This window comes from Octopus sinensis, linkage group LG13 (genome assembly GCF_006345805.1).
Source record: "Octopus sinensis linkage group LG13, ASM634580v1, whole genome shotgun sequence".
In the NCBI taxonomy this organism is placed as follows: Eukaryota; Metazoa; Mollusca; class Cephalopoda; order Octopoda; family Octopodidae; genus Octopus; species Octopus sinensis.
Window position 1 is genome coordinate 68,548,635 of NC_043009.1, and position 16,136 is coordinate 68,564,770.

At 37.5% G+C, this 16,136-nt stretch overlaps 1 protein-coding gene across 13 annotated transcripts in view; it reads right to left on the bottom strand.

The window, feature by feature from the left end:
- Nucleotides 1-16,136, bottom strand: part of LOC115218343 (transmembrane protein KIAA1109 homolog) — a 275,576-nt gene that overhangs the window by 87,861 nt on the left and 171,579 nt on the right. For 4 of the 13 annotated variants that reach the window (XM_036508514.1, XM_036508506.1, XM_036508513.1 and 1 more), the window contains exons 41-46: nt 14,248-14,390; nt 11,829-11,952; nt 10,753-10,850; nt 5,584-5,712; nt 2,674-2,883; nt 975-1,028 (exon numbers count right to left, since the gene is read on the bottom strand). In XM_036508514.1, coding sequence (XP_036364407.1) covers nt 975-1,028; nt 2,674-2,883; nt 5,584-5,712; nt 10,753-10,850; nt 11,829-11,952; nt 14,248-14,390 — 758 coding nt within the window. The remainder of the gene's footprint in view (nt 1-974; nt 1,029-2,673; nt 2,884-5,583; nt 5,713-10,752; nt 10,851-11,828; nt 11,953-14,247; nt 14,391-16,136) is intronic. The other 9 variants (XM_036508509.1, XM_036508507.1, XM_036508510.1 and 6 more) reach the window with 9 other exon arrangements.

The window sequence follows — 16,136 nt, forward strand, 5'->3', positions numbered from 1 at the left end:
CACTCGACCCGTTAGACATAGCAGCTAAATCACACACACAAACATCTTAGAGTCATACAAAAAGGATAATATATGAAATGTGTCCTAAATATTCCTAAAAAAAAAGAAAAAAATTGTTGGCCATGGGTTGAACGATTTTGAAAACAAACCTGCTGTATATACAGATACACATATAAATAACAAAAGACAAAGTCACATAAAAAAAAAACAGAACAGAGGTCCAAAGAACAGTCACAGTTATTATTAATAGGTTGACCTCAAAGAAGGAGAAAAAATGTTATAAATGAAAAGCTCTAGAACAGGGGTTCTCAACCATTTCTGGGTTTTTTTTTAATCTATGGACCCCTTTGATTACTATTTTATTCTGGTGGACCCCCATAGGCATTCAATGCTTAAAAACTAGTTTTATAGAAACTCCTTTCAAAATTCCCACTTTTGTCATTCACTTGGGTAGAATGAATTATGGAAAACATTTGAGAAAGAAACGTAGCTGCCTCTTGCAACACTTATTAATACATAGATCTAAGGCAAAAAAAAAAATTTACTATTGTGGACAATTCACTATTTTGCTGCCTGAACCCCCAAAAGTCTTATATGGACCCTTAAGGGCCATATGGACCCCAGCTGAGAACCACTGTTCCAGAGAAAAAGTATAAGGTTTCAGACTTAGTTCAGATATACAGAGAAAAAGTTTAGGGTAAAGGGAAAAAAGTGAAGGAAAAGAGATAAGAAAGGAGAGCCAAGAAGAGGAAAGGATGAAAGCGAGGCATAGTGGCAGAATGGAGGGGTTGAGAGAAGTGTGGAGAAACGAAGTAAAGAAAAGGAGCAAATGTAAAGAGAAGAAATAAAGGTTTTAAGAACACAAAACACTTGAATCCAATCAAGTTGTTGAAACTGCAACTTGTTTGCAGCTGCTCATTACCATCTTCGAAGTGTTGGGAAGGAGAGCAATAAGACGGGTTCAGACATCTTACCTTGTCAGGGGAAGATACACACTACAGACTTTTTCTAAAGAGTGGGACAGAACTCTGGAGAGAGAAATCAAACACAAATTTGGCAAGGATAAGAGCTGAGTCTGGAAAGTACTGTTTGAGGAGAATGGAAGTGATGCTGACAAGACCAGTCAACTTATTGGATTCAACCAATTTGAAGAATTTGCAGACATGGTGACTGTCTGTATTCAAGAGTTTGGAAGAAGTTTCGTTGAATGAAGTGAAGCAAGTAGCAAATAGAAAAGCTTTTACAATGGAAATATTGCTGAGAGAGCCGTGGTGGTAGGAAACGGTCTACATAAAAGAGAAAGCTCTCCGATAAAGTGAAAGACTGAGATCTTACAGACCGTGCAATGTAGAAACATTATTTGTTAGTCTTCTATGGATTATGGTGGAGAGTGGAATTCTTGGTAGAGGCGGTGGTGAATAAAGCTCCAAACTTTGTGGTGGTGGATGACTGTCTTTAGCGATATGGAGAGTTTTTGTTACCTGCATCATTATGGCACAGTTTCTGCGGTTTCAGAGTCATAGCAGATCGACTGAGTGAGGGACGTGAATTGAGAATGGTATTTGCTAACCACCAAGGTTTCCTAGATGGGTCGAGGGCAATACATTTGCTGCCATAAAAGTGGAAGTGCTCTGAACAGTTAGTTGGCATAATGTGGAATCAAACTGAGCGATTCTTTAGCAATATCCCTATCATCATCATCATCATTTAACATCCTTTTTTGTTTTTCATGTTGGTAAGCTTGGAGACAATAACTCAAAGTAAAAACAGAGACACATTCAACAAAATATTTACAGGTTCCTGTACAAATGAGCCATAGGGCCTCAAACAACCCAGTGAAGGAGCTACTATGGGGTAGCTCAATTTGCTAGAAATAACAGTATAATTTTCTCAATCACACCATACCATTTTATGAAAAGAGAAACCATTGTATATGGTCAAGGACAACAAAAAGCTGGATGGTTCATAGCTACAATACCATTAATCATGAGTCTGCACAAACAGGGCTGACCAGGACAGACCAGTACCTGGACACGGATCATTTGGTGCCAGGTCACACAGAAAGAATAGATCTTAAAATTTCATTTCTCTTTTATTGACCATCACAGTCCGAAGGGTGTTTGGGCATGTTTTTTCTTTTTTTTCTTTTTGTTGATGTCATTCTGTTGGTTATGACAACCAGTGTTCCATTTGATCCTATCAATGGAACAGCCTGTTCATGAAATTAAATTCCAAGTGGCTGAGTACTCCACAGTCACGCACACCCTTAGCATAGTTCTCAGAGATTCAGATTGACACAGAATGTGACAAGGTTGGTCCCCTTTGGAATTACAGGTACTACTCATTTTTGCCAGGTGAGTGGACTGGAGCAACGTGGAGTAAAGGGTCTTGCTCAAGGACACAATGCACTGCCAGGAATTGAACTCACAACCTTACAATCATGAGCTAACTATCCCTAACCACTAAGCCACATGCCATCACATGGATTACACATACATATATTATACATAAAATAATTAGATTATATATATTATGCGCTTTATTATGTGTGTGATGATCCCCTGGTCTGTAGAAACCTTGTTCTGCATGAAAGCAGTCCCTGGTGCGAAAATGATTGGGGCCAGGCTGCCCTAGGCTTTTTAGTGGTGTTATGTAGTTGTAGATGGTACTTACTTGGCTGGATGAAGAGGTTGGAATGGTTCTTTCTGGTCTAAAGATAATTCTTCATCTGAAGACAATGATGCCTCTGAACTGGAAGACAAGATGTCGTGAAGGTTATATGGTCTGTGGGAGACTGGACAGCGTAGAGAATGATGTCTCATTGGCTCCTGGATGCTGCTACTTCCATTGCGGAAGTCAAAAATATTGTTAGTATCGGGTGAGCTAAGAGATTAGGAATTTGTATGTGAAAGAGAAAGAAAGAAAACAGTAGCATGATGAGTTGCAAAGAAGAGAGAGCAGCATTGAAATGCAAGGAAAACAAGAAGCACTTTCTATTCTAAGATGGATTTCAAAAATTTAAAGTTTTGCATTTTGTAAGAGCAAATAGTCTTTACAGGTAAGAGACCTTCCTCCTGGTAAATGTTCAACCATGAAATAGCACTGAGGGCCAATAATTGGCCAGGCAGATTTAGGAGCAGTGAGGTTTTATCTCATGGCCCTGTCGTTAGAACTCAAGCACTTCTTAAGATACAAATTAATATCTAATTACCACAATAAATAATTATCTGAGATTAACATTGAGCTGAAGAGATGAAATGAGAATCATTTACCTCTCATAGGCCCAGGCCACCCACAATAAATATACACCATGGAAAAGTGTAAAATCAGATTAGAGAGCAATTTGGCTTCTATTTCTAGCAGGCCAAATGCTCCCCCTCCCCACCAATCATGAAGAAGGTACCCCACAAAAATGTAATGAACAACATCAAAACACTTTTGATAATGTCTTGCTTTCCATTTACTTTTCAGCATGACTTAGGGGAGGAAGGGCAACAGACAGGTTCTTTTTGGGGAGACTCCAAGACAAGAGAAGTTCTCCTCAGAAAAGACCCCAAACCCATATACGATAGAGTGGGTTGCCCTCAAAGCAGACAAAGGCCAGATCTTGTTCAAGGTGAAGTAACAAGACCAAAAACACACTAAGGAATAGTAAGCAGTGGTAGCATTATGTAACTGACCAGTGTTTTTGTCAGCCCACAATATCTGACTATTTCACATAGGTATACCACGTGAAGAACAGAGTGGAGCACCAACAGCCCAGCCAAAGAAATGACATCTTATAACTAAATATTAACTATTTAAATTATGATTACTTTTATCAATTATAGAAAATAGAGTATAATAAAACAAAGCAAAAAAAAAACCAAATTCATTTATTTACTCTAAACATTATTTTTGTCAATGTTGCAATGGCTGGACAGATCTAGAAATTGGCAGAATTTTTGAGAGGAGATATCTTTGTCACTGGATAACTCTTTCCAATATTCATCCACTCAATGAGAATTGATTAGAGTTATATCCAAAGCAAGGTAAATTATATACAACACCTTACTCAAAGATCACTGTACAGGCTCGCTCCCAGGAATAATGGAAGGGCTTTCCATTATTTACTGTTCAGGCAGCAGTCACCAATTAGCTAATTTGATTCTACATCTCATCGCTAAGGAATATTATTAGAGAGGATGAACTTACCATATCTGCTGCTGAGATAATAAGTATTAATGGTTTGCTTCTGCTTTATTCATTAATTAGAGCTAAACTAGATATAGAGAAAGAGTTGGCAGGCAGCGAGAGAGCGAAGGTTTTGAAGGAGGAAACACAACAGAGGTCAAGGAAAAAGCAAGCTTAGGAGGGAGAACACAGGGAGGAAGGATTAATGAGAAACACAAGGATTTTATAGGGTTAAACAAAAAGCAAATAAATAGGTAACTAAAAGACATTATAGGTACCAATTTGAGAGAGAGTCTACAAAAACAGCCACTTAGGAACAGGGCTGGCCTTAGGGTTGCTGGTGTCCCGGGAAAGCTAAACTTCAGCTTGCACAAGCTGACAGTCATGGAAATTTCTCTGTTTTGGTCAAGCCCTCTTTGGTGGCCCCTAGTACATGGCACCCTGGGCGACTGCCCATGTTGCCGGTACCTTAAGTTAGCCCTACGTAGAAAACTTGTAGCATGAATCCCTTTCTGGACAAGGTACCAGTTATGCTACAGAACAGTTGGCCAATCTATCTGCTCAAATAAGATGTTATATAATTAGCTGTTCATCATCATCATTTAATGTCCACTTTCTATACTGGCATGGGTTGGACGGTTTCACTGAGGTCTGGAGAGCCAGGAGGCTGCACCAGGCTCCAATCAGATCTGGCAATGTTTCTACAACAGGATGCCTTTCCTAATGCCAACCACTCTGATAAATGAAATATTTTAATCTTGAAGCTTTCCTTCTTGTTTTACTTCCCCCACCATCTCATAGGAGTCAACCTTGAAAATTAAATTTTAATTCTCTTTTTGATCTCAGTAATTAAGACTGCAGCCTTGCTGGATCACAGCCTTGCAGAGAGGAATCAATTATGAACTTGAGTTTTATTGAGCTTAGAACAATAAAAAGGAAAAAGAGGGGTTGAGTGAGATTTGAACCTGGGACATAAAGGAAAGAAACTGAATTTGAAATTGTTATATTGAAAAAGCATGGGAAGTTATTTTTCAGATGTTTTAATAACATTGTAATTTTCATCTTGATTCCCCAATCACCTAAATAGCTTTTAGAAATAAAAATAAGATATGATAAAAATAAAATTAAATTAAAATCAACATAAAAAAATTTAATTCACAAAGCATGCGCAAAAAAAAAACAAATACAAACATACAAAACTAAACAAACACAAACAATGAGGGCAGAGTGGTTATTAATTATTTAAACACACAAACATTTAATGGCATAAGAGAGAGAGAGAGAGAGAGAGAAGAATTAGTGTCTATGAAGCATGCAACGACTAGAACTACAGATTACTAAAGAGTGACAGGTGGAGATAAAAAAAAGAAAAGAAACACAAGAGAGATTCGGTAGAAGTGACAAGCGTACCCAGGAGATGTGTCAGGTGACGACTCAAATGGCATTTCGGCATGCGTGATTAAAGATTTAATTTCAGAAGACGAGCCTTCGGCCAGGCCTTCTGTGTGTCGCAATATATGAGCTTTGCCATTAGACTCGCTGTTAATGGAAGAAAAAGTAGAAATGATAATACTCCAAAGAATTCCCTTTAGAGATGATGGCATGCAGGATTTCCTTTTCCCTTTTTTTCTTTATTCTCTCGAATGGTTGTTTGCTCAAAATACATTCATAGACTCTAACAACAACAGCAACAACAAAAACTAATGTCATCATCATCATCACCAGTTTCAAATTATGAGGCATTTACACATTTATTCAGACTGTTACCCAGTGCAAAAGAGGTTTCAATAAATTCAGTTTCTAAATCGCGATTTGGTTTCTTTTTTCCATTTAACATATTCTACTTGCATTCATGTGTGTCCATGTGCACATTATTGTACCAATACATAAGGTTTGACTGTGTTATTTCACCTTGGATTACTTCCAAGAATTACCAAGAATTACCAAGAGTATTGTTATCATTAAGAGTTTACTCATCCATCAAAAGATTCAAGTTTTTTTTTCAGGTTTCATTTTATTTTTGGTTTATATACATAAGCGCAGGCACGGCTGTGTGGTAAGTAGCTTGCTTCCCAACCACATGGTTCTGAGTACAGTTCTACTGTGTGGCACCTTGGGTAAGTGTCTTCTACTATGGCTTCAGGCTAACCAAAAGCCTTGTGAGCGAATTTGGTAGATGGAAACTGAAAGAAGACTGTCACACGCGCGTGTGTGTGTGTTTATCACCCCGCCTCAGTCAAATCGTCTCAGTCAAATCGTCCAACCCATGCTAGCATGGAAAGTGGACATTAAATGATGATGACACACATACCATATTTTTCTTGAACTTATTCGTTTTATTGTCATTACTTAAGAGCCCCAGGTTAATATTTTACAATGTGTGTTAAATAGTGCCTTCCAGCAAGAAAATTTAGACTCGCTATGATGATACTAGTGGTTGTTTAATTACAGCAGAACAATCTTGATTGGGCAGACCTGTGATCAAAGATGCTCCAAGAATGACTGTTTCATTACTATTTCAAAAATCAGGTGAATCACTCACAGTATTTTATTGGTACTTTTAAATAGATTTCATCAGGTGGAGTGCGAAAAGCAGGGTCAACCCCAGAAGAATTTGTAAAAAAAGGGAAGTTCAGGATCAAAACCCAAGGGCCTATTATTAAATACCTAAACCAACACTTTGCTGTTTATAATAAGAAATGATTTTCTTTTGAGAAAGGCGATAGAAAAACCAACCCAACACTTCACTGGTCACACATTTTATCGAGCCCCCGCCCAGAGCACCAGGGGATGTAACTCAATAGCACAAGTCATTTTGTCATCCATCCTGCCCGATTCTGATAATCAATCACAATATTAGAAACAGCAGCAGAATAAGTAACAGAGTTCTACAGGCAGTACTGCATCATAACCACTGACATAATTACCATAATCAATTAGTTAATCCATATCACCTTTTAGCTGATCAGTAATCTAACTTTAGAAACAACTAATAACCCAACAAATCATGAAAATTTGAATATTCAATATATTTAAGTTATATTTCTGTTTAGAATGCAGATCAACTCATTGTTGTGGAAAGGAACTTGGAAGACACCCATTATTCCCGCCTTCTCAACAGCACAGTCGAAAGTATTGAATCTCCTGTAGTTTAATGATTATCAGACTACCAGCATCATCATCATCATCATAATGTCTACTTTTTCCATGCTTGCATGGATCAGATAATGTTTATTGAAGCAGATTTTCTACGGCTGGACACCCTTGCTGTCACCAACCCTCACTTGTTTCCAAGTACAATAATATTCCCCCTTAACCAAACATGTTCTCACAGAATATTGGAAATGAAGAATGCTGCTTGTATGACAGTGACACTCATTTACAACCATCATAACAGTCAAGATAAAGAAGCACCACACACACACACACACACACACACACACACACACACAACAAACACACACACGCTTGCGTATGCATATTTGTCAATGTGACCTGTGCAGTATTTTCTAAATGACAACAAACTGTTTTTCCATGACATCAGCAACAACCAGAATTTAAAATAGTCAGAAAAAAATGTTTTTATATTCAATATCCATGCCATGCTTCTATGTACTGAAAGAGTGTCTTCTGTGTTTCACAACGGGTTTTATAACAACAATATAGCTGAGAGAAAATGCCTATTTCTTTACTACCCACAAGGGGCTAAACACAGAGAGAACAAACAAGGACAGACAAACGGATTAAGTCGATTATATCGACCCCAGTGCGTAACTGGTACTTATTTAATCGACCCCGAAAGGATGAAAGGCAAAGTCAACCTCGGCGGAATTTGAACTCAGAACGTAAAGGCAGACGAAATACGGCTACGCATTTCACCCAGTGTGCTAACGTTCATAGTGGCATTGACTAAGCAGAATGTTTTGCTGAAGAGGTCCAATAGGACAAAAACATGTCTATTGCCTTTCACCATTTGGCTAGAAGAGTAAATCCACTCCTACAGTGAATCCTCTATATGTTTCCCCCACCTCGCCTAAACTGAGGAAGTTTTCTTTTGTCAAGTAATTGTGTGAATAATCTTAATTAAGTGAAAATTTCACAATGCATCGACATTCTATACGTGAGAGGCTAACGTGTTTTGTAGAGTTTGTGTAGGTATGAGTATGTATGAGTATCATGCGACAGGGATTAGTGATGGATCCTGGCAAAATGAGATGACCAAACAAGAGATGGATCTGTAGCATGCACGGAAGAAGAAGGAAGAAAGAAGAAGAAGAAGGAGAAAGAAGAAGAAAGAAAGGAGGAGAAGAAGGAGAAAGAAGAAGAAGAAAAGAAGAAGAAAAGAAGAAGAAAAGAAAAAGAAGAAGAAGAAGAAGAAGTAGAAGAAGAAGAAAGAGAAGGAGAAGGAGGAGAAGAAGAAGAAGAAGAAGAAGAAAAGAAGAAGAAAGAAGAAGAAGAAGAAGAAGAAGAAGAAGAAGAAGAAGAAGAAGAAGAAGAAAGAGAAGGAGAAGGAGGAGAAGAAGGTGTAGATGTTCTCAGAAAGAGCTTGTATGAAATCTGAAAGACAGTGGAGTTACAACAAAAACAACCAACATTACTGAATTATCCAACAGATTTCTTGATGAAAATTTTATCCGGAATAAAATTACAATTTAAAACGCAGGATACAAAGCTGAAACCAATTGTTAACGTTAGTTTTTGACATCATGTTAGAAATATTCATTTGAAATGTTTTTTTTATACTTATTTACAGAAACATCTCCATTTAATTCCAAGATACATCACAAGACCTATTACAGTGAATATAAACATTACTTACATAGTTAGGGCAGTGGAAAAAAATTTACATGCAGTCCACATATTTACATACAATGTCAGGTTTCCCACTGACACCAGGCAATTAAACTTAAACAAAACACTTTAAAAAAACAACCAAATATTTAAAATAATTGCTGTTCATTTATTACAACCAGTCTGCTATCTTATGCATCATTCTCATACTCTGAATATTTCTAGAAAAGACTCTCTGGAAGTTGACTACCTTAAAGTTGGCAAAGCTGATCTGTTCAGTGCAAACCAGGAAAGCCACAATGGCTGATTACAATATTGAATTTAATTTTTTTATATTTAGAGTTAAACAGTTCTTCGTGTGTTCCCTTTCTACAGATCATCATCACCATCTAACTTTATCATGCTTGCTTGGGCCAGACGGGATTTTTGAAGTGGATTTTCTATGGCCAGATGCCCTTCCTAATACCAAGCACTTTACAGAGTGTACTAGGTGCATGCTAATATAACAGCACCAGAGAGGTATTGTCCTCAACAAGACAAAAGCATCCTCATGACCCTATGTCATATCTGTCCACTCACCAACCACAATATGTACTGAGTGCATTTTATCATGGCACCAGCACTAGTAAGGTTGCCTGGTATTCTGCAAGACTGTCATCACTACTCAACATTCTTCATCATCATCGTTTAACGTCTGCTTTCCATGCTAGCATGGGTTGGACGGTTCAACAGGGGTCTGGGAAATCAGTAGGCTGCACCAGGCTCCAGTCTGATCTGGCAGTGTTTCTACAGCTGGATGCCCTTCCTAACGCCAACCACTCTGTGAATGTAGTGGGTGTTTTTTACGTGCCACCAGCACAGGTGCCAGGGGAGGCTGGCAACAGCCACGATTCTTCATTTAGTGAAAACAATGTAACCAATAGAGTCATATTTTTATGTAACAAAAATTTTTTTAAAAAAGGGCAACTGTTAAAGGAGACTCACCAGTTTAGCACAATCTAACAATATTGAATAAAAGGTGATTAATTAATATCATTCAAAAAATACCAGGGATTTCAGTTGCAGAATCAGTCCTAGGTTGCGTCATCAATATTGCAGCCCAACAAATGAAGTTGAAAAGAACAAGTGAAACTTAAACATTTATTTCTTTAGTTCCAGACAAAATGGAATCTTAGTCCAAAAAATACCCAACGATTATTGTAACAGCAGTATGGTTAGATTCCTACTTCACACATTTAAAGGGTTTCACAGGGCTTACTAATGCCTTAATTTAGGAGACAATACATATTATCTTGAATGAAGTCAGAAATGAAATGCTCAATCTCTCCACAGTTCAACCAACATCCTGCAAGATATCATCTGCTATCATAGAAACCTTGCTGTTGTGGTAGGATAAGAATTTCCCAGGTGGGTTGTGTCAAGGATTTGGTATACTTTCTTTTGAAACAGTTTCCTTTATGTTACTAATGTCTTGAAGAGGTAAATGCCACGATTTTCTATTCTTGAACTTGAAAATAGCTCAGAATTTACATGCCAGCTGTGGGAATAATTATAACAGGTAAATTCTGTTGTGTCTGGGGACACAAACTCATATAAAGAATCTTGCAAACCAAATCCAAAAACCAAATATAACAGGTAAACATTTTCCAAAACAAAAGCAAAATAAAATATAACAACATGTGAATTTGTACTCAGTTCACATTTCAAAAGTATGACCGCTCTCGAGCACCAAATAGTTCTTAGGACTTATCAACCAAATGAAATCAAAACTGACAAACTTTCACTCACCTTCTGTGATGTCTTCGTGGATGATGCCCACCAAATGATTTGGACCTAGAGTGAGTAGGTTTGTGCCCGAGACCCAAAGTGTCCTTAAGTACGGAAGCCTAAAAAATAAATAATTCAATGTAAATTAAATGAAGAGTAACAAAATACAACTAATATAAAATACTGATTTTAAATTTTGGCACAAGGCCAGCAATTTCGAGGCAGTGGGTGAGTTGATTACATCAACCCCAAAGTTTGTTTTATCAACCCTGAAAGGATGAATAACCACCATAAAATATTTATTTCTTTATTGCCCACAAGGAGTTAAACATAAAGGGGACAAACCAGGACAGACAAAGGGATTAAGCCGATTACATTGACCCCAGTGCATAACTGGTACTTATTTAATCGTCCCAAAAGGATGAAAGGCAAAGTTGACCTCAGCAGAATTTGAACTCAGAATGTAGCAGCAGACGAAAGACCGCTAAGCATTTCGCCCAGCATGCAAACGATTCTGCCAGCTCACCACCCTAAAATATTAACAGTTATGAACCTTGACAAGTTGTCCTCCAATTAAAAAGTATCTTCAAGGGGCCATTAGTAAAGCTCTCCCCCACTCCAACCCTTCAGAGTAACAACTAAATTTTCCAGCAGCATTGCTAAACATCTTCATCATATTTTTAAAAATAGAGTAAACATATAAACACTACATTAAAATTAAAAGCTAAAGTTTGTCGTCAACCTACAAGCTCACTGGGCCACAGATTACCCCAGTTTCCATGACACAGTACATGACACCCCTGAAGGGGATACCAATCCAACACAAAATGAACCCTAGCTGATATTCATTTCAGCTGAATTGACTGAAACCATGCTGAATTTTCAGAGCCCCAACTTGCCACCAAATCCATGTATTGAACTCACGACCCTACAGTCACGAGCTGGACACCACAGCCACTTGGCCACAAATCTCAACATTACATAACGTGGTGGTATGCGAAAAAAAAAAATACTAAAAAAAATCATGTAAATGGAATTATATTGAAAGCAGTCGTGAAATAAATTCCCAAATTAAAAGCTGAGTCAAAGAAGCAAACCTTTTCTCCCTGTTTTTTCAACTTATTCAAAACATCTCTCCGGAAATCATTAAATAATAGCATTTGCAAGCCTTCCAGTTTTCTGATTTCTATGTCAACAACTGACTGTGAAGCACCGAGTTGTCTGTGGAGCAAACAAATGTTAAAAACCATATTAAGATCAAGGAAAAACAAAAAAAAAAACATTATTTGAAATGTTGATTAAATCACTTTGATAACGAGCAAGGCTTTATTAGCTGCAAGCATCGTTAAGTGTTCCACCACATTTCTTGTTACTCCACTTCGTAATTAACCTTCACTTCCATCCTCTTTGCAATAATTCTTTGCCAGAACTGAATTCTCTAAACTCATATTTTCAACAACATTGCTAAGTTAATTCAAACTAAATACCAATTTCTAAGACTAGAAATTCAGGTGAGTCGATTAACCCTTTCGTTAGTGTATTTCTGTTGAGATGCTCTGTGTTTCTTTCAGTTAATTTTAAATATAACAAAGAATTTAGTAAAAATAACTTAATTATCATTAAGCTGGTGTTAGAAATATAAATTGTGACTAAAGTTTGGTGGAGGATCTTAATTCAAAACTTATGAAAGCAAGACATTTGTATTCAGAGCCAGAGCCGGTTTCAGCCGGTTTGGTAACAAAAGGGTCAAATCAACTCCAATATCTCAATAGTACTTATTCTATCAAAAATCAACTTTGACAAGACACTAACTCAGAATATAAAAAGGTGCCAAGCTGATTATTAACATCAGTGACTCCATTTTAATCTCCCTAATCTCTCACTATAAGACAGTCTGCAAAAACAGAAAGGGATAAGAATCTACTCCTCCTTCTCAAACAAGCAAACAACAGGGACTCATAAAAATCTGTGGGGTTCCAGGTACAGGGAATATACAGAATAATCACAGGAATGGGAATGTTTTATATACCAATTTAATATCTAATACTGATTCACTTCATGAAGAATATGAAATTAAAGAAAACAACAAGGAAGCTTTCTTCGTCAGGCAAGGACGACTCTCTTCCGACTGCATCAGCCTTGGCTCATCATCAGACAGGCCACACTGCTAAAAAGAATTAAAGGTAGTTTTTCAAGGAGAGGCCATTCAGAAAGTTCCATGCTCTGCAGTTTGCCTATGACTGTTCTATATGGTCGCTTTATGCCTGCTAGAAACAGCAGCCAAATCTCCTTCACATCACACCCTAAAGTCCTAAATAAAGAAGGATACATTGGAAAATATAGTCCCTGATATAAAAGACAGAAGATGGTAACAGTCAGAACATCTTTGTGCATAAATCTGCTGGATCAGAGCTAAACACTGAATTATTGTTTAATATTATTACAGGAAAATTTAATAGGAAACAATATTTCATTTCTAGTCCTCTTATACATTGATACAGTCTGAATGGGATCCGTATCTTGGATGTTATAGCATCAATGTTTCAGCATTCAGTATTCTTCAGCTTCCTTCAGGTGCTTGTCATAGACAGTAACACAAAGAATTTCAAACTGTTGAACATCATGCCGTGGACATTTTCCTATTAGCTATTTTCCTTGTTTGTGAAGCTTTGAACCAGAGTATATATAGATTCATTCCCCCAGAAATTGAACTCATGCCCACCAAGCCAACTGTAACACTTAACACATAATCAATGCTCTTAATCATTTATGCCTGTTGTCCCGCAGAATAATAAATGGTTAAAAAATACTTAAGTTTAAAATTGCTAAACACCTTTTGAGTGTGGTCGTTGCCAGAAGTGCCTGACTGGCCCTTGTGCCAGTGGCATGTAAAAGCACCACTACACTCTCGGAGTCGTTGGCATTAGGAAGGGCATAGAAACGTTGCCAGAACAGATTGAGCCTGGTGCAGCCTTGTGGCTCACCAGTCCTCAGTCAAACCTATTTCTTTACTACCCACAAGAGGCTAAACACAGAGAGGACAAACAAGGACAGACAAACGGATTAAGTCGATTATATCGACCCCAGTGCATAACTGGTACTTATTTAATCGACCCCGAAAGTATGAAAGGCAAAGTCGACCTCGGCGGAATTTGAACTCAGAACGTAGCAGCAGACGAAATACCGCTAAGCATTTCGCCCGGCGTGCTAATGTTTCTGCCAGCTCAGCCAAACCGTCCAACTCATGCCAGCATGGAAAGCAGGCGTTAAACAACGACAATGATGATGAGACAAGCCAGACAGCACCAACAGTTAAAATGTTGTGACTAAACAAACAAGATATGGATACCTATCCAAATATAGACATACTTCAAAAGTTCAGACAAAAGCCTAAATCCCTTGTTTTCTCTCATTTTAGTTTATTATCAACAATGTTAAACACTCAAGACCTTTACCAACAAAAGCCTTGTACAATCTCTTGGTTTTTCTATCAATTTGTTTACAATGTTTACTTACTTGAGATCTTGAACAACAATAGCTTGTTCATTCATTTCTTTCTCAATGAGTCTTGCTCTCACTTTGGGTTCTAAAGTAGTATCAAACACAAAGGCAGGCAGGTGTTCAGCTGCAATGGTCTGTCTCCGGGTGGGAGCTTCATGCTGAAAGAAAAAAGAATTTGGTGTAGATTGGTCAATTTAGCATTTTGGTTTTTTAATACACCCTTGCCTCCCCTTTATAAACAAAAAAAAAATTCTAAACAAGGCAAGTTATCTTAACTAAAAAACAGCAATGAATGAAAATCCTTTCCAAAAAACAATGACTGATGCTTGGATTAAATGTTTGCAGCATTATGCAACTCTGAGACAGGTCTCTCCTCAAAGAAGAAGCTAGTCTTTATCAAAAGTTTAGCATTACTTTTACAATTCCATAACCATAAAATAAAATTCAAAGAAAGTTTATTAAAAACAATGTATATAAAGAGGTATCAACAGAGCCTTACCTTTATATGTGTGTGTGTGTGTGTGTGTGTGTGATGGACTCTCCTGTTGTTAGACAACGTATGAGGGTTCGACAATTTCTTACTGAACAACCACACAGATGATTTGTTTTTAGTGATCAAATGTTTGTGTGGACATAAGCTCACTCCCTCCGTCAGATCAACATTACCTGTACAGGTGCAATGGTGTGCCACCTGTCAAATGACGAAATGATCGCAGAGCAATGTGAAACAAAGTGCTTTTCTCGAGAACACAACACAATGCAATGCCTGGTCTGGGAATCAAACCCACAACCCCACAATCATGAATGCAACACCTTAACCATTGAGCCATGAGTACAAATAAAAGTAAACAACAAACACGTGCAGCTTTCCTCGTTTTAATATCTCTTCAGGTTTTCACCCCCTCATTTATCGTGCGACTATTACTACACACTTGCTGGCATCAACTCTACCCGGTTCCTTAATACTTCTGATACAATAAATTGCCCCTGTGGGAATCCCATATTTCTTAGTATGATTCTGTCAAGAAGAGACGATGCAGTTTATTGAGCACATTTTAACAACATCCTATTCCCCCCTCATGCTGGGGGGAACCTACACAGCTGGGGTAATTTTTTTGCTGTTGCTCACAGTTACCTTTTTGCTGAAGATGATTTAATGTACCGAAAAGAAGCTGGCTCCAGCTTTCAATTATTATATAAATAAACCAACAAAAGAAATGTGTATATTAACGAATTATATAACAACCCCACACCAGAACATATATATTAAGGATGAGTGGAAAACAGAGCAAACAAATAAAGAAAGAGAACAGGGAGAAAGAGGGTACGTGTACGTGTGTGTTGGGGTGGATGCATGTTTGCAAAAGAGAAGATATTTATGAAGGGGAGAGACTATAAGGGGGGGGGGTGAGATGCGTGTTAAAGTGCCAGGTTCTCTAAGTATGTAAATATGTTTGGGTATGAAAGGAGGGGGAAGTGGTGGAAGAAGGGGAAGTGGGGTGAAAAAAGGAAAGGTAGGATCATTCCACAGAATGACCAATAACAAGCACAGCAGATACATATATCATAAGAGCATCCAAAAAATATTAAGACATCCGTGCCAAGAACAGGGTGCCAAGAGCCTTCAATATCAAATATCAGTGAAACAAGATTTCATATACTTCACTGTGGGTGTCTTAAATATATATATATATATATATATATATAATATATATATATATATATATATATATATGCTAGCATGGAAAGCGGACGTTAAACGATGATGATGATGATGATGATGATATATATATATATATATATACATACACACACACACATACATACATATATATATATATAGATGAAAGCTTTGGTCTTGGACAGTTTACATCAAAGAGTGAAGCTAAGTTAGCAGTAATATA